General features: G+C 46.4%; 6 protein-coding genes across 11 annotated transcripts; 2 read left to right on the top strand and 4 right to left on the bottom strand.

The window, feature by feature from the left end:
• Positions 1–40: 40 nt before the first annotated feature.
• On the bottom strand, positions 41–549 carry LOC6739511 (MICOS complex subunit Mic10). Its single transcript, XM_002076372.4, has one exon. It carries the CDS (start codon positions 449–451, stop codon positions 200–202), a length of 252 nt encoding a protein of 83 aa, XP_002076408.2. The 5' UTR covers positions 452–549; the 3' UTR covers positions 41–199.
• A 317-nt stretch (positions 550–866) lies between these two features.
• LOC27208785 (carboxylesterase 5A) lies at positions 867–3,173 on the top strand. Its single transcript, XM_016184343.3, has 2 exons — positions 867–1,356; positions 1,672–3,173. The coding sequence occupies exons 1-2, from the start codon at positions 945–947 to the stop codon at positions 3,069–3,071; spliced, it is 1,812 nt and encodes a 603-aa protein (XP_016029393.1). The 5' UTR covers positions 867–944; the 3' UTR covers positions 3,072–3,173.
• Positions 3,174–3,180: 7 nt separating this feature from the next.
• LOC6739509 (muscle LIM protein Mlp84B) lies at positions 3,181–6,398 on the bottom strand. 2 transcript variants are annotated; one of them, XM_016172232.2, is made up of 9 exons: positions 6,288–6,398; positions 6,044–6,182; positions 5,789–5,948; positions 5,124–5,226; positions 4,965–5,061; positions 4,813–4,909; positions 4,462–4,758; positions 4,034–4,354; positions 3,181–3,974 (listed from the first exon to the last, which is right to left on the bottom strand). In XM_016172232.2, the coding sequence occupies exons 2-9, from the start codon at positions 6,156–6,158 to the stop codon at positions 3,704–3,706; spliced, it is 1,461 nt and encodes a 486-aa protein (XP_016029392.1). In that variant the 5' UTR covers positions 6,159–6,182; positions 6,288–6,398; the 3' UTR covers positions 3,181–3,703. The 2 variants fall into 2 exon arrangements, with proteins under 2 accessions (XP_016029392.1, XP_044778353.1); XM_044922418.1 differs by having other exon boundaries at positions 6,044–6,197; positions 6,288–6,362.
• A 1,380-nt stretch (positions 6,399–7,778) lies between these two features.
• On the bottom strand, positions 7,779–12,295 carry LOC6736012 (glycerol-3-phosphate acyltransferase 3). Of its 4 annotated transcripts, XM_016168864.3 has the most exons (7): positions 11,973–12,295; positions 11,358–11,561; positions 11,058–11,300; positions 10,287–10,523; positions 9,095–9,328; positions 8,365–8,621; positions 7,779–8,298 (listed from the first exon to the last, which is right to left on the bottom strand). In XM_016168864.3, the coding sequence occupies exons 1-7, from the start codon at positions 12,105–12,107 to the stop codon at positions 7,995–7,997; spliced, it is 1,614 nt and encodes a 537-aa protein (XP_016029388.1). In that variant the 5' UTR covers positions 12,108–12,295; the 3' UTR covers positions 7,779–7,994. The 4 variants fall into 4 exon arrangements, with proteins under 4 accessions (XP_016029388.1, XP_016029390.1, XP_016029389.1 ...); XM_016168866.3 differs by lacking the exon at positions 9,095–9,328 and having other exon boundaries at positions 11,973–12,293; XM_016168865.3 differs by lacking the exon at positions 10,287–10,523 and having other exon boundaries at positions 11,973–12,290.
• Positions 12,296–12,752: 457 nt separating this feature from the next.
• On the top strand, positions 12,753–15,285 carry LOC6736011 (transcriptional coactivator yorkie). Of its 2 annotated transcripts, XM_044922417.1 has the most exons (5): positions 12,753–13,808; positions 14,018–14,109; positions 14,551–14,706; positions 14,954–15,006; positions 15,082–15,285. In XM_044922417.1, the coding sequence occupies exons 1-5, from the start codon at positions 12,958–12,960 to the stop codon at positions 15,184–15,186; spliced, it is 1,257 nt and encodes a 418-aa protein (XP_044778352.1). In that variant the 5' UTR covers positions 12,753–12,957; the 3' UTR covers positions 15,187–15,285. The 2 variants fall into 2 exon arrangements, with proteins under 2 accessions (XP_044778352.1, XP_016029386.1); XM_016181240.3 differs by lacking the exon at positions 14,551–14,706.
• A 517-nt stretch (positions 15,286–15,802) lies between these two features.
• Positions 15,803–18,106, bottom strand: LOC6736010 (ras-related protein Rap-2c). Its single transcript, XM_002082883.4, has 4 exons — positions 17,615–18,106; positions 16,334–16,471; positions 16,098–16,215; positions 15,803–16,029 (listed from the first exon to the last, which is right to left on the bottom strand). The coding sequence occupies exons 1-4, from the start codon at positions 17,747–17,749 to the stop codon at positions 15,872–15,874; spliced, it is 549 nt and encodes a 182-aa protein (XP_002082919.1). The 5' UTR covers positions 17,750–18,106; the 3' UTR covers positions 15,803–15,871.
• Between the last annotated feature and the right edge of the window lie 245 nt (positions 18,107–18,351).

Raw genomic sequence — 18,351 nt, 5'->3', positions numbered from 1 at the left:
TTTTTTCCAAATCGCTTTCGAAGAGGCTTTGCAAAGTGTGTAGTTTGGGTTCTGTGCACTTTAATATAATACAAGCAATTAGGAGGGAAATTGCCGAGTTCACTCAAAAAGATTACAAAAGCGGAAACCCTGTTGTATCTAGAACGTATTCCGAGACGGGAAAGCCCACATTTATTGAAGCCCAGAGATCTTTCGAACACTACTGTTGATTCCAGCGCGCCTGGCAGCAGTCGTAGGCCACGCCCATGCCGACGCCCAGTCCCAGCCAAATGGGATAGGTTTGTGGGCGCGTGAAGAACAAGGTGACCGCGCTGCCGATGATCAGGCCACTGCCACCCTTCAGGCAAAAGTCCGCCAGGCACTTGTCCTTGGTCCTGGTCTCCTCGCTCACAACCGGAGGCTCCTTCACTGCTGGCTTGGCGGGCTTCTGCGGTTCATGGGACATTTCCATCTTCAGAGCAATTTTCTAAAATTTCGGGGAGTATAAGTTGCTTGTGGGGGAAATTGACGTTTAAGCTGAACACATGACGTTTAGAATTTTCGAAAAATATGTTGCTTAGAAGTAAGTAAAATCCGTTTAGAACTTTTAACCTCCGAGATCTGGAATTGATATAGTCATTTGAAAACCCTATTTCTATATTTCTAACAATAAATCGCTATATGCAAAAATAAAATATATTTTAAAATATATATCAGTTATAATAGTTATTATTTGCAAAATGGGGCCATCTGGGGTTAACAGCATTCCGATGGTGACGTAGGCTAAATAAATAAAAACAAGCTCGGCGCAAGGAGATGGATGAGTGCCATAGTTACAAAATCCTAGGCAACAATATTTTTGTGTATTTTCGCCATGGCAACGGAGGGCTCGCGTGCCTCGAAAGATTGCCAACAGTGTCGCCTGGGCTCAAAACAGGGAAAGATGTGAAGCAACCGGACGAGCCATGGACTGCAGAGCGAACTTCCTGGCCTACTTGGCCGTGTTTCTTCACCTAGTCAGCGATTACTGCTTCGTACCTGTGCAATGCGTGGACGCACCCTTCATCCACATTCCGGGCAACGGCGTCATTTCCGGAACCTACCTGAAGATGTTCCGGACGCAGAACATCAAGGCCTACCTGGGCATTCGCTATGCACACGCCAGGAGATTCCAGCCGCCGGATATCGAACTAACACCCTGGAAGGGCATTTTCAACGCGACCGTCTTCCAACCGGACTGCTGGCAGAACGCCATGCCGTCCGTGGGCAAAGAAACCGAGCAGATCCTGAAAATCATACAGTCCGACTCGAGTGCCCAGGATGCGGAGAGGAAGTACGAGGAGAACTGCCTGTATCTGAACGTCTTTGTACCTGATGGTAAGTACTTCTACTTATTAGCCTGGAGATTTGGATCACTCCATCTAGGATCTGTATCTTTTGTGGGCTCTTCAAATGTTTATGTTAATATTTGTTTTTGATTAGTTTATAGTTTGGTTATCATGGTTTATCCGCACACAATGGGGTTGGCATAGAAATCTCTTAGGCTGGATTTAGGTTGAAATTTGTATGTAAATGCATTCATATCGAATATCAACCGTCGGCATTTCTGGGTCACCCCCACAAAAACACCTTTTGCACCTTAAATAACTATAAAAAATATTATTTTATACCTTTATATCATTTTTATGATAGGACTGCCCGAAATCAATGGCTACGCAGTTGTCGTGTGGATCCATTCCGGCGACTTCTCCACGGGCAGCCCGGCGGATGTGGAGCCATTCCAGTTGGTCTTCAAGCAGAAGGTGATTGTGGTGACCTTTTCGTATCGGCTGAACATCTTCGGGTTCTTCACCACCGACGACGGCGAGGCCCAGGGAAACTATGGCCTGATGGACCAGTCAGCCGCGCTCTACTGGGTCAAGAAGAACATTAACTTCTTTGGCGGGGACTCGAACCGGATTACCCTGATGGGTCACGATGCGGGGGCCGTGAGTGTGGCGCTGCACATGACGTCGGGTGAGTGGTCGAAGGGTGGGTTCCACAAGGCCATCATAATGTCGGGCAATCCGCTGAGTCCCGTCAAAATGCCGTACGAGTACGAGGGATCGCTGGACCAGGTGTCCAGCACCTTCGCCTGTCCGCGTAGGCCAACCTCGATGTTTATCCAGTGCCTGAAGAGGATCGACGCCAAGCGGCTCTCGGAGAACCTGCCGCAGGTGAGCTGGGGACCCGTGGTGGACTTTGGGCTGAGCAACACCTCCTATCCGTTCATCGAGAACCAGCCGGAGATCCTGTTCAAGAAGGGCAGCTACCACAGGGTGCCCGTCATCATTGGAGTGACCGACATGGAGGAGGTGCTGACCTTGTTCAAGGACAACCTCGACACGGACATCAGCCCCTCCGATCTGGAGGGCTTCTACACCGACATCGCCGTGACCGACATGCACAAGCTGGTGCGCAACTACGAGTGGTGCTCCAACTACGAGTTGATATCGGATGCCATCAACTTCATGTACGCAAACGACTCGGACACGGACGCCAAGAAGGCGAACAAGCACATCATCAGTGCCCACACCGAGAAGTTCTACATCACACCCATGCAGACGTTCGCCGATCTGATCAGTAACGATAGCCAGGTGTACAGCTACCTGTTCAGGATGCGGCCGAGATCGGTGCTCCAGGATCTGCCCAGCTGGATAAGTGTGCCCAAGTACTTCGACCAGGTCTTCGTCTGGGGCAATCCCTACATGACCAACTCCGTCGACTGGAAGTCGACCGACAAGAAGATCGCCGACATCATCATGACCCTGTGGGCGAACTTCGCCAAGACCTCGAACCCCACGAAGTCGAACGTGTACGTGAAGTGGAACGCCATGACCCCCAACAACGACTCAGTGCTCCTGATCGACGAGAGCTTCAACACGGACAACCTGCTGAACAACCAGCGGATCAACTTCTGGCGATCGCTGTACCCCAAGATCCTCGTCTTCTCCGCCGACTGCTGCAACTCCACGTTCTCCGGCAGCGGCCTGCTGGTCGCCACTTCCGTTCCCATACTATGTACCCTTAGCCTTATCGTTAATATATTTTGAATAAAGAGATCCTGCAAATAGATGCCGCTTTGACCCTCTCCAAGTAATCTGTCCTACCGTTACTTATTACTTATTATATAATAAATACTTGAAACAACAGAACCACATGTACAAAGTTACCACTTGTCGTTTATTAGTCGTTCGAAACTTATAGGGTATCGGTTTGTTGCTACGACTGCCATATATATCATATCATAGGGAGTTCCTCAGACGTTCCAAGGATTTCGAATGGCGGTGTCCAAAAGGTCGATCGAGAAATTGTGTTGCATACTTTTGCACACCAATCCTTTGGATAAGCAAGGGCATCCTCGATGAGCAAGGTTTGGAAATTCGTTTTCGCAGGTTTTACAATGGAGTTCAAGTCGGAGGTCAGAATGCATTTTTCGGTACTTATGTTCGATACTTATACAATTTCTATACTAACCACCGCCAGCTCATTTGCCTTCTATACTTTCATTACTAAATGTCGTTGTCTTGGAGCTAAAAGTACACCTTTGTGGAATTGCAATACTACACCTATTCGTCAGCCTCAAAAATGTGGGCGCTCAAGGACTGAAATCCCCAGCACGAATCTTGGAGCACATTGCATACTGGCGGGATTAGTTCTTGAGCGCGCTTTTTTGGTCGAGTGGTTAAGCCATTGTCAGTGTGCCAGCTCCGATTCCGTAGCCCACGCCCTTCGGCCCGTAGAACTTGCCGTAGCACGATCGGCAGTAGATGCCGCCATCGGGTCCGTCGTTCAGGTTGGTCGAGTCCAGGTACTTGCGGCACTCCATGCAGTAGAAGCAGAGCTTGTGCCACACGTTCTTCGCGCTCTTCACCTGTTCCGCGGCGAAGACCATGAATCCGCATCGCGGACACCCGTTCTCCGACTTTTGGCCGTTGCGATCGATGGTTCCCCAACTAGAAGAAGAGATCCTTGGATGCAGACGAACTCTGTTTGAACTGGACACCGGGCTTACCAGCTGGGCGTGTACTCGTAGTTGGTGGACACCAGGGTGGGCGTGTGTCCGTACCCGACGCCCTTGGGGCCAAAGAGCTTCGCGTAGCAGAGCTTGCAGTAGATATTGTCATCCGGTCCGTCACAGGCGAGCACCGAGTCCAAGGGTCGGGTGCACCTGGCGCAGTTGAAGCACTTCCTGTGGTACATCTTCCCCTTGGACAGCTGCAGCTCGGCCGCAAAGACCGCTCCACCACATCGGGGACATCCCTCGCCGTCCGGAGCCATGATCGAAGTGGTGTCCGGCGCCACAAAGGGTCGCTCAGATGCCAAGTTCTCCTCACTGTAAGAAATCTCTTTCAGTCAAGTTATGGATTGGATTTTAAAAAAGATGTTTGAAGGATTGTTTTATCCAGATTCTAGATGAACCTTGGAGTGGAAACCACTCACGTGATGCCGTCGGTTTGCAGGAAACTGGATCCACAGGCGAATCCGTAACCATGGGGTCCCCACTTCTTGCCGTAGCAAGTCTTGCAGTAGACCTCATTGTCCGGACCATCGCACGCGATAATGGAGTCCAGAGTCTTGGTGCAGTCCCGGCACTTGAAGCACTTCCGGTGCCAGCTCCTTCCCTTGGAGAGAACTTGTTCCGCGGCGAAGACTACGCCGCCACAACGTGGACATCCTTCCCCGATGGGCGCCTGGATTTGCTCCACATTTATGATGGAGGCCTTGGGAGCCATGTCGCTGCAAGGACCAACTTAATAGCCTCGCCAGAACTGGTGTTACCACTGATCTCACCTTTGCCACTCGCAATCCTTGATGTCGGACATCAACCCCAAGGACGAAATGCCGATGTGTCCGTAACCCCTGGCCCCAAACTTCTGCGCATAACATCCTGAAAAGCGAATGCTTCTAGAGATCCTTCTAAACTCTATGGGTTGGAAGTGTACCTCTACAGTAAATGTCCTTGTCCGGACCATCACAGTGAAGAGTTGAGTCTAGAGTCTTGTTGCATTGCACGCACTTGAAGCACCTTCGATGGTAACCCTGCGATAGAGAACACCACCTAAGACAAGGACCGACGAACCGGGATCGTTTCAATAGTTCACCTTTCCTCTGGCCAGCATCTGCTCGGCGGCATACACATATATGCCACACCGTGGGCAGCCCAGTCCGTCGGGTGCTTTCGGGGGGATCTTGGGCGGAACGAATCTAGAAAGATTCAAATGCCTCCCTCAATTACGGCGCTCTAGGTGGACACTCAATGGGGGGCGAGGGGGTCATCTTAGTCACACAGAAGACGAGGAACAGAAGTCGGAAAGGTCGGTCGTTGTGCCCGAACAAAAAACGAATTGGGGGAATACACGAAATCCACACAGACAGCAGCGAGGGAGATGCGAATAGAAACCTATAAATAACACGTGAATAAGCTTACAACTACTTTGTTTTATTGTACATTTATTTTATCAATTTGCAGTCCGCGGACGTTGTAAACAAAGATACAAGAATCATTTCACCAAAGACCACAATGTGTTTGTTTAACATTAACAATCGGTTATCGTTAGTGGAATATTCCAGGGAATCAGAAACTGGATATCCCTGGCGGTTTCTGCCCAGAAAGTTAACAGTGGGAGGATGTCTGATTTTCGGGGACTTTTTTGGGTGTGGAAAACATTGAAAACATACAGGTTCTAATAGAAAGCAAAACTACACATTTAATTCAAGGAATTTTACACAATTTTCATACAAAACATATTTCTTAGTTAGTCCTTACTCTCTGTTTAAGTGGGCGCCAGTGTCCGTGGACAGGCAGCCGGCACCACCACCGAAACCGTATCCCTTGGGACCGTATTTGCGACCATGGCAGTTTTTGCAGAAAAGCTCCTTCTCGTGCTCCGTGCAGTTGGTCGAGTCCAGGGCCTTGTTGCACATGCCTGAAAGGGGAGAGTGGCGAGGTGGGGTTTGCGTTAGCTATCCTGCTCGAAGGACCAAGTCCAGAGGATCTGTCCCGCAGGACACTCATACTTACTGCACTTGAAGCAGGTCTTGTGGAATTTGTAGCCTCCGGCAACGCGCTCCTCGGCAGCGTAGACCGACTTGCCGCACGCGGGGCACTTGGGGGTTTCAACGGGAACGAAAGGCATTTTGATCTGAGTGCGTGTGTGTGTCTGCGGGGCAAGAAACTGTGATTATGGCAAACTGCAGCGGATCGGCGCGTTTGAATTATGTACACGCATATATATGCATATATATATAATCCTAAGGATATATACCTCGGAGGTACTCTGTGAAGTAGTTCCTATTCGTCGGAAATGCCGCGGACTAGACTGGAAAGATTCTGTACACAGGTAGTCTATATTTGTGGATGCACACGGCACAACTAAGAAAATACAGTTTGCGTAATAAAAACAGCACTTTCTGAATATATCATTTATTTATCATGCAATGCCCACGGCTCTGTGTATGTGTACTCTCGGCTATATCCACGCCGATGTCTCATTTCTGGGCTGGTAACAGCCCAGTTAGAGTAACCCGGATTACCATATCGCCCCAACGGGGCAGGGTATTCGCCTCGTCTTCAAGTACTTTGTATTGTTCTACTGCACTCTCAAGTGCGAGGCATGCAAGATTTTGGGAAAAATCGAAATATATAATGGGCTCTTTCTCACGAAGGTTCTACCCGTATAACCAACCAACCATCCAACCAACCAACCAACTAACCCATATGTAATCTGATTTTACGCAACAATTAATTTATTAGCTTTCGACACGCACACCGAAATCCGCGCAGATGTAAATATGTATGTTTGTAGTCTAAAAATATATGCACACCCATGCGATGTGTATCAAAGTACATTCATGGCCTTATTTTAGTCTTAGAAATTCGAAAATAGCTCATAACTGCTCAACCCAGATCCATAAATAAACCCATTACGCATTGATCGCTCGATCAGATCTCGATCGGAATTGGAATCGCAATCGAAATCGGAATCGGATTTACATGCCATAAAGTGTTCGAAAATAGGTTCCAGTTTTCGAAAGAGCGTTTTTGGAGAGTGGATCGAGTGGCCAGCCGCCACAAGTGTTTCATTTGGGGTCCAAACGCATATGCACATGGATATGGATATGGATGTGGATGGAGTGAAGCATCTTTTCATCGGCGGCTGCGATGCCCATGTATAAACATATCTATAAATAGAGGGGCTCTGGGTATTTGTTAATTGTAAATCGCTCACTTGCGATTGGCAATGAGCCTAACAATTTATGAAGGCCAGGCCCATTGACTCGGCAAATCCGACAATATGGTTTGCTTCGCCAGCATTGTTTATCCGCGTGCCGATCCGATACCACCATTATTTTTGGCGACAGTTCAGGGTTAGTTCGCCAGAATGTCGGGAATTAACCACTCGATCGACCGATCGCCTCCAACTCGGAACACGGAAGTACGTATGTCTTAATTACCTGTATGGGTGGACAATTAGTGCAAAATAGACATGGTGCGCAGCGCTGAGTCAGTCACTCGGATTTATTATTAGCCGCACGGCGCATAATTATGCATATGTAATCTAGTTATTAGCCATCTTGTTGGCTTCATTCGGCTCCGCTTAGCTATGTATGATATGCAGGTGGCCGAAAATCCACCTCCATAGGTTGCTGACCTGGTCTCGCTCCATCCAACAAAGAGGCCTCACCTTCAAGCCCATTCTTCGCCAGAGTGTGGCTGGCGTTTTGCATGACAAAGAAATGAATTTACAGCGAGCGCGTCCAGATGTTGTGATAATCAGCTTATCAGATATCGTTTATTTTACAAAGTAGATAAATTAATTAATATACAAATAATTATTATAATTGTACATTTGACTTCATCTTTTATTTAACCATCCAATTGTTAATCGTAATTTATACAAATTACAGTCGCTGCAATACAAATTATGCAAAATCATGTATATCAGTTACAGTCACTGTAGAAATATGGTAATTTAGGTGGAGTCCGACTTCAGCCGATTGGCAAACTCGACTTGCTGGATCTCCCTCCACTCCTTCTTTGGCTTCATGCGCTTCAGCTGCCCGTCCCAGACCAGATCAATCAAGCCTCCCTGCTTCGCGATGACGCTCTTCACGCGGTTCGCGAAGTCGATCGCCGACTCTCCCTCCTGCCTGTACATCGGCGGCAGGTACCACACATCGCACACGATGGCCCACGAGGTCATCATCATGTACAGATACTGCATCATCGAGTACTTCGCGCTGTTCCAGAAGGCGTCGCCGAACCTCGGATCGTACCTTCAAGCCGAAAAAGACCCCGTGGATGAGAAATGGTTTCGCTGCGAGAAAATATCCAGTACTCACTTAATGGCCACCGGGTAGATGACGCCGCCAACTTCGAAGCTGCCCTTCTTGAACTGCATGACCGACGTGTTGTTGATGCAAGTTCCCTCCGGGAAGATGAGGATCGGCGGGTTGTTCGGATCAGACACGTGCTGCTTCAGTCGCTCGGCCACCAAATGGCGATCCTTGGCCTCGCCGCGCTCAAACCAAATGTGAGGAGAGGCGCGGGCCAGAGCTCGTTGCAGCACCCCCAAGAAGCCGCCATGGCGTTGGCCAATCTGGAAGACCGGGCGAAACTTATTATCTGGCTTGGAGAGAGGCTTGGAGCTACCGAAAACACAAAAGCAAGAACACTAAACATGCAAAACAAAAACCATCACCACAACGAGCTTAAATTCGGGTTAGTACCTGCACGTGCAATTTTGGGTAAGTGCCAATTCAGCCTAGTTTACTTGGAGCATTTCCAGATTGGCTTCTAACACCAGTGTTTTCTTATTTCTAAGTACTATTAAATTGAGTTTAATTGTTCATTGTGTATCAGAAACTAAAAAAGAATCATCCCTATTCCTAATTGATAACATAGGGAAAATGCGAAAAGCATTCAAGCGTTTACCACTTCAAAATTGAAAATATGTTTGTGTGATTCTATTGACTACTGGAAACTGAGAAGGTAAGATGTTAAAACCAAAGATCGTGATTATTTCCATACGGGCAGGGTGTTAGTAGCTTCAGGTTCCAAACGTTGCCTTACCAGTGAGTAGGTCGAGTCGCACATCAGGACCAGCACATCAATGGGACTGGTGTGATTGGCAACACAAATACCGGATGACGGGCGATTATCCTCATTGTGGTAGGTGATAACCGCCGATATCGCGCTGGACAAAACGCCGAAGCACATGCCGAGCACCTTGTGCACGAGATCCCGCTTGAAGGGCCCATCCTTCAAGTATCCCACTGCAGCCGTGCAGACTGTTAACCACACTACCTAAGATTGCACAAAACGAGAATGGGAACAGTGAGGGAGTTCAGTTACATAGAGCTTCAAGTTCTTCGCTTTCAAAAACACCAGGAGTCATCTCCACTCGTCTTCTTGGTTGGGTTTACACTGGTATTTCCTACATAGTATCCTAGGCGTAATCTAAAGGTCATCATTGCGATTTTAGGTCTAGGCTCACACTCCGCAAACAAAATTCACCGGGGAAACCACGAAAACAGCTGAAACTAATCGTCAGACGTAACAGAGGGCACCGTGGGGGCCATAAACTGAGTAATAAACAAATGGATTCCATACCCACGGCGCTTATCTTACCTGATTCGCGATACTCGGATACTCGCACGGCAAACGAATAAGCTGGAATCAGCAAACCACTCGTACAGTGCAAAGGACAAAGGACATTAGGCGGGGACGAAACAAAAGCCAGTACTGCAACATAAACTTAGGACCACATGGAAAACGTCACCTCCGTCAAATTCATGCATGCATTATCGAATCGACTTTCTGCCCGAACTCGGAACAGTTCCGACTTATCAGGTAGTATGATTAGTATGAAGTAATTCATGTCGGCAAGGCGGTTGAAACTTATCGATGCCTGTAGGTATGTTAATATGCGTCGGGTCTAAACTCCATGTACACAGAGATAATGGCTATCTGCCAAGGCGTACACATGGGAACTCTTTGATAAGTTTGGGCGAATGGAAAGCAATAAAGCCATTGGACAATTTATCGGCGGTTACCGGGCTGCTGGCCAAGGTCTGAAGCCCAAAAGTCGAGTTTCTCTTACTGGGATAAAATGATCGAACTGATACGTTAGAGCGCCGGGATTTAGTATGTTTAGGTACAAGAACGGGTTACAAAATGTGCGATTTCGGGTGTTACATGCATGCATTTTAACTTAAATGAAACCAGTTTGTGTGACGAATTTAAGATAAAATTTCTTTCTCACCAAAGAGTAGGTACAATCGGTCGATAATATAGCCACATCCAAGGGAGAGGTGTGGTTGGCTACACAGAACCCAGAGACTGTGGGCTTATATTGCTTATTGTGGAACTTGATAAAGGAGGACATAGAACTTGAAATAAGGCGGAACGTTATTTTGAATGACAAGCTCGCTAGAGAAAGCCGTACAAATCGAAAAGGTAAACAAGCCACAATAGAGTTTGATAAAACTGCAAATAAAACCTAGGAATTAAATAGTTTTTATTAGAGAAGTAAATTAAAAGACGCGCACAACACAAATAAATGGTGGTAAATTTTGGGTAAATTAACAAATTATCAACGAAAACTTTGTTAATCACAAGTTCGCGGTACTGCGACGTGTCTGTATTAACTTCCAGTGAACGTTAGTGCAAGCAATTTAGATAACAACGCGCCTTTGGGGGTCGGGTCGTCCGGTAATCTACTCTTTGCCTAAAGTTATTTCTCAAAAGAGATCACTAAGTAGCTAGCTCTTCGCTGAAATGTAATCAATTGAGGAAAACGCTTTTTCACCAGTAGGTGAGTAAAGTTTAACCAGTTATTGTCCGTTGAGTCACCTTCCTTTCACACTGTAAGATAACTACTCGACAGCCCAATCCCCATGCATGATGTTGGTCTCGAGTCTAAAGCGGAAGACATTACTCAAGCGAATCCTTTGGTGTAATTTTGTCGCATGCATGGGAATCGGGACGATCGGGTAGTTGTGGAAAAGCCACCAAATGAACCAAATGTACTCACACCAACGAAGCAAACCAATACCCGGAGGGGCATAAGGATGACGTAGCGGATGAAGAAGCCGAACACCCAGATGGAGGTGATTTTCCAGGAGATGAACTCGTAGTGCCTATTGGTGCGTGTCAGCATGTTCCAGCTCTTGAGCTCCTCCGCCTCGAAGCGCGACGTAACATCGTCCTCGATGATGGCCTCCACGCCAGACTTTACGTAGTCCAGGCATTTCTCAAAATCGAAATTGATTTCATCCTGCAAGTGGAAAATGGAGTTCGGATTAGTTGCCCATTTCAAAGCAGGACTCCTTACCTTCGTGGACGAAACTGGCTTCTCTGGAGCGGGCTCCTGTGGCTGGGGCAGGAGTACCGCGTCCCTCGTAATCAATGTGGCTCCATTGGTGCCTTCTTTGGAATCGGCGTCGTCCACTAGTTGCACTCCCTGTTTGTCGTCAGTCTTGGGGTTTTGAATGTGTTGGTTTTCTTTGGATGCTGTCTCTATACTAACTCGACCGTACTGAAAGTAGAGGTGATTAGTTGTTAACGAGTCGAATCGGGGATTATCTGCAGATAAGAGTATCGCAAGCATATCATTGGACGAGTTAATGACTGGCACTTTACAAGTGGCTGGGAAGCGGCAACTTGGGAGCACACGCACACTCCTCCTGACCCTCAGATTCCTTGAGGATAGCTGGATTTTGAATCTACTTAAAACTTCCGGGCAAGCAAAACTATTTCGAACTCGCCTGCATTGCAGTAATTGCGTAGGGCAGACGTAGTATGGCGTACTCCAAAAGCTGACTATATTTATGGACTTTGGAATAGCTTAACTATTGGTAAGACAGCACCTTTTGCAAAGCCACCGCAGCATTGGAGCACCTCAAATCGGTGCTTACTCATCTAAGGACCGAAAGCAAGCAATATTTACCTCGAATATCCTTAGGAGGAGGTTCACGTACGCTTTTCGGACGCCGATTGATTTGTTTATGGCGGAAATAAATATCAGAAATGAAAGGAAGCCCCCGATGGGGATCCATAATATGTCGAATAGCACGCCGATCATTTTACATTTGTTTCATGCGACATTAGTTATTGTCAAGCGCAAAATGCCTCCGAATTGTGTCGTGCCAATATATACAATGTTAAAATACTTTTTTGCTGTAGACCGAGCTAGAGATGGACCTTGACTGTGTCTAAAACCTGTCTCGTGCTCACAGACCTGGCCCGCGCTCATCTCTACGGGGAACAGACGAAAAGGGGACGATTCCGGTCGGGCAGGAGACGGAACGGCTTGTTGTTCCATTGTCAATCGTTTTGAAAGGTTTGAACGAACGTGCACTGAAAACAACAAGGCACATTTACATTTATTTTATATTGTTATTGGGTATGTGTTTTTGACAGACCTTTGCTTGCACTTATTATTTAAAACAGCAAGGTACATTCAGTTTATATTGTTATTAGGTATGCGTTTTTGACAGACCTTTGCCTGCACTTATTTTCACTAAACAAAATGTTATAGACCAAGAAATAATAATTGTAAGTCTAATAATTTATAGTCTGATATTATGGAACACAAGTGTGTGAGTTTTGTACCTTATTATTTACAAAATAAATAATATATCTTTAGCTATAGCTAAAAAAAAAAAACGACAAAAATCGTTATCGGTTTCCGGAATACCCCTGGCATTCCGCAGGTGCAGCCACGAAGCCGATTACATGAGGAACGCTGGTATCGGAATGGACAAGTGGACGGGGATAGCCATCTGGCAACACTGGGCTAAATTTATTTTATGTTGGCAGTTCCGTAATTATTATTATTACTATTATTTATTGCAACGAAGTTTAGTTTTTAACACCTTAATGTTATAGTTTCGCGCAGCGCGATGGAGTGATACGTATATGGAAGAACATATATGTGCGCGTGCCTAATCGCTAAGATAATTCTATGTAGTTTTCGTTTGTATACAATAAGTGCCTTTTATATGTTAACGACGATGTCAGCCAGCAGCAATACAAACAGCCTGATCGAGAAGGAGATCGACGACGAGGACATGTTGTCGCCGATCAAGTCCAACAACCTGGTGGTGCGGGTCAACCAGGACACGGACGACAACCTGCAGGCGCTGTTCGACAGCGTCCTGAATCCGGGTGACGCCAAGCGCCCGCTGCAGCTGCCCCTGCGCATGCGGAAGCTGCCCAACTCCTTCTTCACGCCCCCGGCGCCCTCGCACTCGCGGGCCAACAGCGCCGACTCCACCTACGACGCGGGCTCCCAGTCGAGCATCAACATCGGGAACAAGGCGTCCATCGTCCAGCAGCCAGATGGCCAGTCGCCCATCGCCGCCATCCCCCAGCTCCAGATCCAGCCGTCTCCCCAGCACAGCCGCCTGGCGATACATCACTCCCGAGCCCGCAGCAGCCCCGCCTCGCTGCAGCAGAACTACAACGTGCGCGCCCGGAGCGACGCAGCAGCAGCCAACAATCCGAATGCCAATCCGAGCAGCCAACAGCAGCCCGCTGGGCCCACTTTCCCAGAGAACAGTGCCCAAGAGTTCCCAAGCGGCGCCCCGGCCAGCTCGGCCATCGATCTGGACGCCATGAACACCTGCATGTCGCAGGACATTCCCATGTCCATGCAGACAGTGCACAAGAAGCAGCGCTCCTACGACGTCATCAGCCCCATTCAGTTGAACCGCCAACTGGGCGCCTTGCCGCCGGGATGGGAGCAAGCCAAGACCAACGATGGCCAGATCTACTACTTGAAGTGAGTGTGGGCAGACTTTAAGAACAGTGTGCAGGAAGCTTTATTTAATACGTGTCGTCTTTATGAACTTATGAAAACTATGATACTCTTGTGAGTCACAGATATCTCTTCGCTTCGTTGGTTGACTTTAAAGTTTATCTCTCAAGCATTACTAGCTTAACTAATAGCCAAAACAGCCATCTCAACAATGATGTTCCCTCTACTTGCAGTCATACTACAAAATCTACGCAGTGGGAGGATCCCAGAATCCAATATCGCCAGCAGCAGCAAATCTTGATGGCCGAGCGAATAAAGCAGAATGGTAGGTTCTATCTGAGATTTCATGCCTTAAATAAGCAAGTCGTTAACTGCCTGTGGCTGCGTCTCATTGTTAACCCACTTAAATCACCCATCAGAGGACTAATTAATGCTAGAGACCAGGCAGGGATAAGATAGGCTCTAACTCATTCCAACTAACGCATGAACAGCATACACAACCGATTTCAGGGAGTCCATTCCGTCCATTTTGAGCGCGTCAATGCACTTTTCGGGATTGGGTTGGAGTCTGATCATTTTGGCATTCGGAAGTGGGAGTTCGATTGGATTTGCTTTGAGTACACTCCAATTGATTCTGATATGTGCTGCATGCTGGGCGCCAGTGCCCCTCAGTTATCATCCGCTTGCACTGCAGCATTACGTTGAAGACATATTTTAATTTGTTTTTATTTACTTTGGTTTGTAATTCATTGTTTTTGTTCGATAGATGTTTTGCAAACTACAAAACAAACTACCACATCGACCATTGCTAACAATTTGGGTCCACTGCCGGATGGTTGGGAGCAGGCAGTTACCGAGTCCGGAGATCTTTACTTTATAAATCACATTGATCGAACGACTTCATGGAATGATCCCAGAATGCGTAAGTCTCGTTCCACCACCCCGACTAGCGTAAGACAACGAGACACACAGATATCGTAGCGACATCGCTAGATAACATTGAGTGCGCAGTGGGCGGGGGGCCGATCACGTAATTCCCATGGCATCTCTGCTTTCACTATATAGTATAGTACTGATCTTGAGATAGAGGCCGAACACTCCACACTCCTTATCGCTCCATGCCTCGCCTTTACTAACTTAACGCCTCCCCTTACCGTGTATCTTTGCAGAATCTGGGCTTAGCGTGCTCGACTGCCCAGATAACTTAGTGTCTTCCCTCCAGGTAAGCATTCGCAGTTGCCAGTTGGCTAACCGAGTTGCACGCCACCACCTCACCTTACGCACTTTTCGCTTTCAGATTGAGGATAATCTTTGCAGTAACTTGTTCAATGACGCACAGGCCATTGTAAATCCGCCGTCTTCCCACAAACCTGACGATTTGGAATGGTATAAAATTAATTAATTCAATGTATACATCTGTATTAGACCTAAAAGTTTTATATTTTGTATTATTCTAAATTAAATATTTTTCAAATTTTATAGTATTTCTTTACATAACGAATTTGTGTGTTTATCATTATTACTGGGCGGCTCGTTTCTGGGTTTTTCTTTCGATATGAACGCACTGGTTGAAAAGAAGAAATCTGATTCAGATGACTTTCGAACGCCGAAGAGAGAGAGTTCAGGTGGATGGAAGGTGTGGTCAGCAGCGATGACTCATGCCGAAACCCGAATACCCCGACTTTTGTAAAGTGCAAGCCAAGAAGTAACCCGAATGCAGCGTGCGCTTGGACCAGAATGCTCGAATGCTCATGAGCTTCATTGAGTTCCATCTGTGAATCTGTCAGATTCATATTCAGCTTTTCGTGGAGCCAAAGACATCCGTGCTCATCGCTCTTTATCAATCCATGAGTCACAATTGCAAACCTCTTCTAATTTAGCATGAATTACTTATTTTCGTGCTGTCAAGCTAGTCATCGTTTGAATTCTTTCAACAGCTTTCATAGATGATAAGAGTTGGACTTGGGTTTTTCAGCACAACTTTGTTTCGGGGCAATGGAAAATAAAAGTCCGGCAAGTTTTCGTTATCTATTAAATATTAGTAATTTTATTTTTAACTATAATAATCTTACAATTTTACAAAATTTCTATAAAAGCGTACAACAACAGTAATTTTTTTTTTGCCGATTCTCTTGCGTCAAATTCATCTCTCGAACGATGGTGGCGAATACTTCGTTTACGTTTATCCGATCCTTAGCAGATGCCTCGATAAATGGACAGTCCCACAGTTGTGCCAAGGCATTACCTATGCAACGAGGAAAACAGAGGTGTGAGTAGGAGCAGTCTCGTCTGGGGAGTTATATGGATGCCTACCTTCAGCGGTGGATACCTCTCTTTGGCAATCTAAATCGAATTTGTTCGCGACTAGTAGGATGGGTGCTGGCTGACTTCCTTTCACTCGAGTGATCACATTTTTCATACTAGAAATATCCTGTGGAGCAAAGCGAGACCATTAGTTGGCATTAGTTGGAGTACTCAAGAGCGGGTTCGGGTCAAAAAGTAAGGCAAACACGATGCTAAAAACGCAGAGGGACTTGTGGCTTTCATACCTGAAATGTTTGATGGTTCGTAAGTGAATACATTACAATAAAACCATGACCGTTTTTGATGTAGAGATCTCTCATGGATGCGAATTGCTCTGTGCCCGCGGTGTCCAAGATTTCCAAGACGCACGGCGAGCTGTCCACCTGCAAGAGAGGGTAAATTGCATTAGTAAATTGTCTTGGGGCGTTGAACCCGCAGAAGCTGGCCCCATCTACGTAAGTACGTGGGCAAACGTACGTTGTACGTTCTCTTGGCTCGGAAGGGATTAATTGAAATAGTTATTTGCTCTTCAGACAAAGCTGCGGTATTAGGGGTTGTGCAAGTGCTGCCCACAAAATGGGGTGGTACACACGATGGCGGGCATGTGCGAATGCGGAAGAAACGCCTGCTCTTTGTCTTTCGACATCATTAGACATATTTTATTTGCCGAAGGCGGCACTTATGCACCCGAGATCCATGCAGTATCAGCTATCCGATGGACTCGTGGCTGCGAGTGAGTACACTCCCATGTGTCATTCATTCATTCTATGGCAAGAGGCGAACTCACGTCGCAGTTAATGTGAGCATTTTGCTTTCAATTCGGCAGCACAATGCAGTTTTCAAAGATAAACAGCATGGCGAGATACATACGGTTCCAGCTGATTGATTCACTCATCGAATGGGTTGCCTTGCTAGCGATGACAAACTGTGAACTTTTGCGCAGGCTGCGATGCAAATGGCACTCTGCTCTGCGTAGAATGCACATTATGGCTTGGGAACTAGTTTGGCTGGCTGGAAACGGCCGAAACGAGAATTGCACTGCAAGGGAATGAAAATGCAGGTTTCGGAGTCGCTTAGCGTTATCAGTCCGCTCCCTATTTAATAAACCCCCCGACTGCGGATGCGGACGCCTATGAATCATGTTTTCGGGCTGAAAACTGGCTTGGCCATTAATCCTTGCAGCAACACCCACGCCTATGCTCAAATATGCACATTTGGATGCACAGACGCCAGTGAATTTATGAATCTATATGTGGCCGTTCGCACATATGTACATATGTATGTACAATTAATCGCCCATTATATGTATCTACATATGTGCGCATACATTCATACATACGAACAATCGTATATGTACGGATGTCTGTGCTGGGCCCGTGCTTACAGACGTTCGTATGTATGTGCGTGATTACGCTTAGTACATACATAAATATTTATGTAGATCTGTATGTGCGTGTGGCTGCGTTTGTAAATTGATTATGTCTGGCCGATATCGCGTACATATGCATACCACACCATGTACATACCTCGATTTCCTTGCGGTAGAAGTCCTCGATGGTGGGATCGTACTTTTCAATAAAGCATCCCGAGACGAATTGCACCGTGAGGGCCGATTTACCAACTCCCCCCGACCCGAGCACAACAACTTTGAATTCGCGCATTGTTAAATCAGCTTTTTGTGTTATTCGATGCGTGCAATATAGATGCAAATGAGTCTTCTGTACGTGTTTATATTTAACACCACTGTGTGTATGTATTTCAACTCAAAAACCGTTTACAAAGCAAAATATTATGTATGGGTTGACATTGCGTTTCGATTCGCACGTAATGCACGGAAGTTCGGTGACAAAACTGCGCTCTGTTTGTGCCTCGTCCTCAGTAGGAAGCGTTTTTTACTTTTCTTAAACACATATTATATTGTAAAATATAATAATCAAATGATAATTGATAAATGATGACACTGACACTTATGGGAAAATGGAACGATGTATAGAGGAAATGAAATAATGGTTTTAGAACAAAAATGTTAGGGGCAGATACACACGACAATTGAAACCGTTATCGATAGGCCTCTAATCGGAATGCCGAAGAAAATTATTTTTATAAAGTTATATAATTAAGGAACTTTATTTTAAAAAAATATTTTTTCGCTACGAATTAGAAGACAACATGATCGAATTAAAACAGACTAACGATAATTACACTTTCACATTTAATCATGCCGATCTTTATGTTTTCATTGTTTATATTTTGGTGATGTATT

Source organism: Drosophila simulans, chromosome 2R (assembly GCF_016746395.2).
Source record: "Drosophila simulans strain w501 chromosome 2R, Prin_Dsim_3.1, whole genome shotgun sequence".
Classification (NCBI taxonomy): Eukaryota; Metazoa; Arthropoda; class Insecta; order Diptera; family Drosophilidae; genus Drosophila; species Drosophila simulans.
Note: the sequence above shows the minus strand (reverse complement) of the source record. Positions and strands in the feature narration are given on the sequence as shown.

What these genes read in the sequence shown, in the direction of transcription:
- LOC6739511 (XM_002076372.4), bottom strand. Translation starts at nt 451, where the DNA reads ATGGAAATGTCCCATGAACCGCAGAAGCCCGCCAAGCCAGCAGTGAAG.
- LOC27208785 (XM_016184343.3), top strand. Translation starts at nt 945, where the DNA reads ATGGACTGCAGAGCGAACTTCCTGGCCTACTTGGCCGTGTTTCTTCAC. An exon ending in GAACGTCTTTGTACCTGATG is followed by an intron (nt 1,357 to 1,671) that starts GTAAGTACTTCT and finishes TTTTTATGATAG; the next exon opens with GACTGCCCGAAATCAATGGC.
- LOC6739509 (XM_016172232.2), bottom strand. Translation starts at nt 6,158, where the DNA reads ATGCCTTTCGTTCCCGTTGAAACCCCCAAGTGCCCCGCGTGCGGCAAG. An exon ending in AAGGATTGCGAGTGGCAAAG is followed by an intron (nt 4,759 to 4,812) that starts GTGAGATCAGTG and finishes TGGTCCTTGCAG; the next exon opens with CGACATGGCTCCCAAGGCCT. An exon ending in TACGAGTACACGCCCAGCTG is followed by an intron (nt 3,975 to 4,033) that starts GTAAGCCCGGTG and finishes CTCTTCTTCTAG; the next exon opens with TTGGGGAACCATCGATCGCA.
- LOC6736012 (XM_016168864.3), bottom strand. Translation starts at nt 12,107, where the DNA reads ATGATCGGCGTGCTATTCGACATATTATGGATCCCCATCGGGGGCTTC. An exon ending in CCGATTGTACCTACTCTTTG is followed by an intron (nt 9,329 to 10,286) that starts GTGAGAAAGAAA and finishes GTGCAATCTTAG; the next exon opens with GTAGTGTGGTTAACAGTCTG. An exon ending in GCGACTCGACCTACTCACTG is followed by an intron (nt 8,622 to 9,094) that starts GTAAGGCAACGT and finishes CCGGTCTTCCAG; the next exon opens with ATTGGCCAACGCCATGGCGG.
- LOC6736011 (XM_044922417.1), top strand. Translation starts at nt 12,958, where the DNA reads ATGTGCGCGTGCCTAATCGCTAAGATAATTCTATGTAGTTTTCGTTTG. An exon ending in ATGGAATGATCCCAGAATGC is followed by an intron (nt 14,707 to 14,953) that starts GTAAGTCTCGTT and finishes GTATCTTTGCAG; the next exon opens with AATCTGGGCTTAGCGTGCTC. An exon ending in ACTTAGTGTCTTCCCTCCAG is followed by an intron (nt 15,007 to 15,081) that starts GTAAGCATTCGC and finishes TTTCGCTTTCAG; the next exon opens with ATTGAGGATAATCTTTGCAG.
- LOC6736010 (XM_002082883.4), bottom strand. Translation starts at nt 17,749, where the DNA reads ATGCGCGAATTCAAAGTTGTTGTGCTCGGGTCGGGGGGAGTTGGTAAA. An exon ending in TCTACCGCAAGGAAATCGAG is followed by an intron (nt 16,472 to 17,614) that starts GTATGTACATGG and finishes CCTCTCTTGCAG; the next exon opens with GTGGACAGCTCGCCGTGCGT. An exon ending in AGAGGTATCCACCGCTGAAG is followed by an intron (nt 16,030 to 16,097) that starts GTAGGCATCCAT and finishes CTCGTTGCATAG; the next exon opens with GTAATGCCTTGGCACAACTG.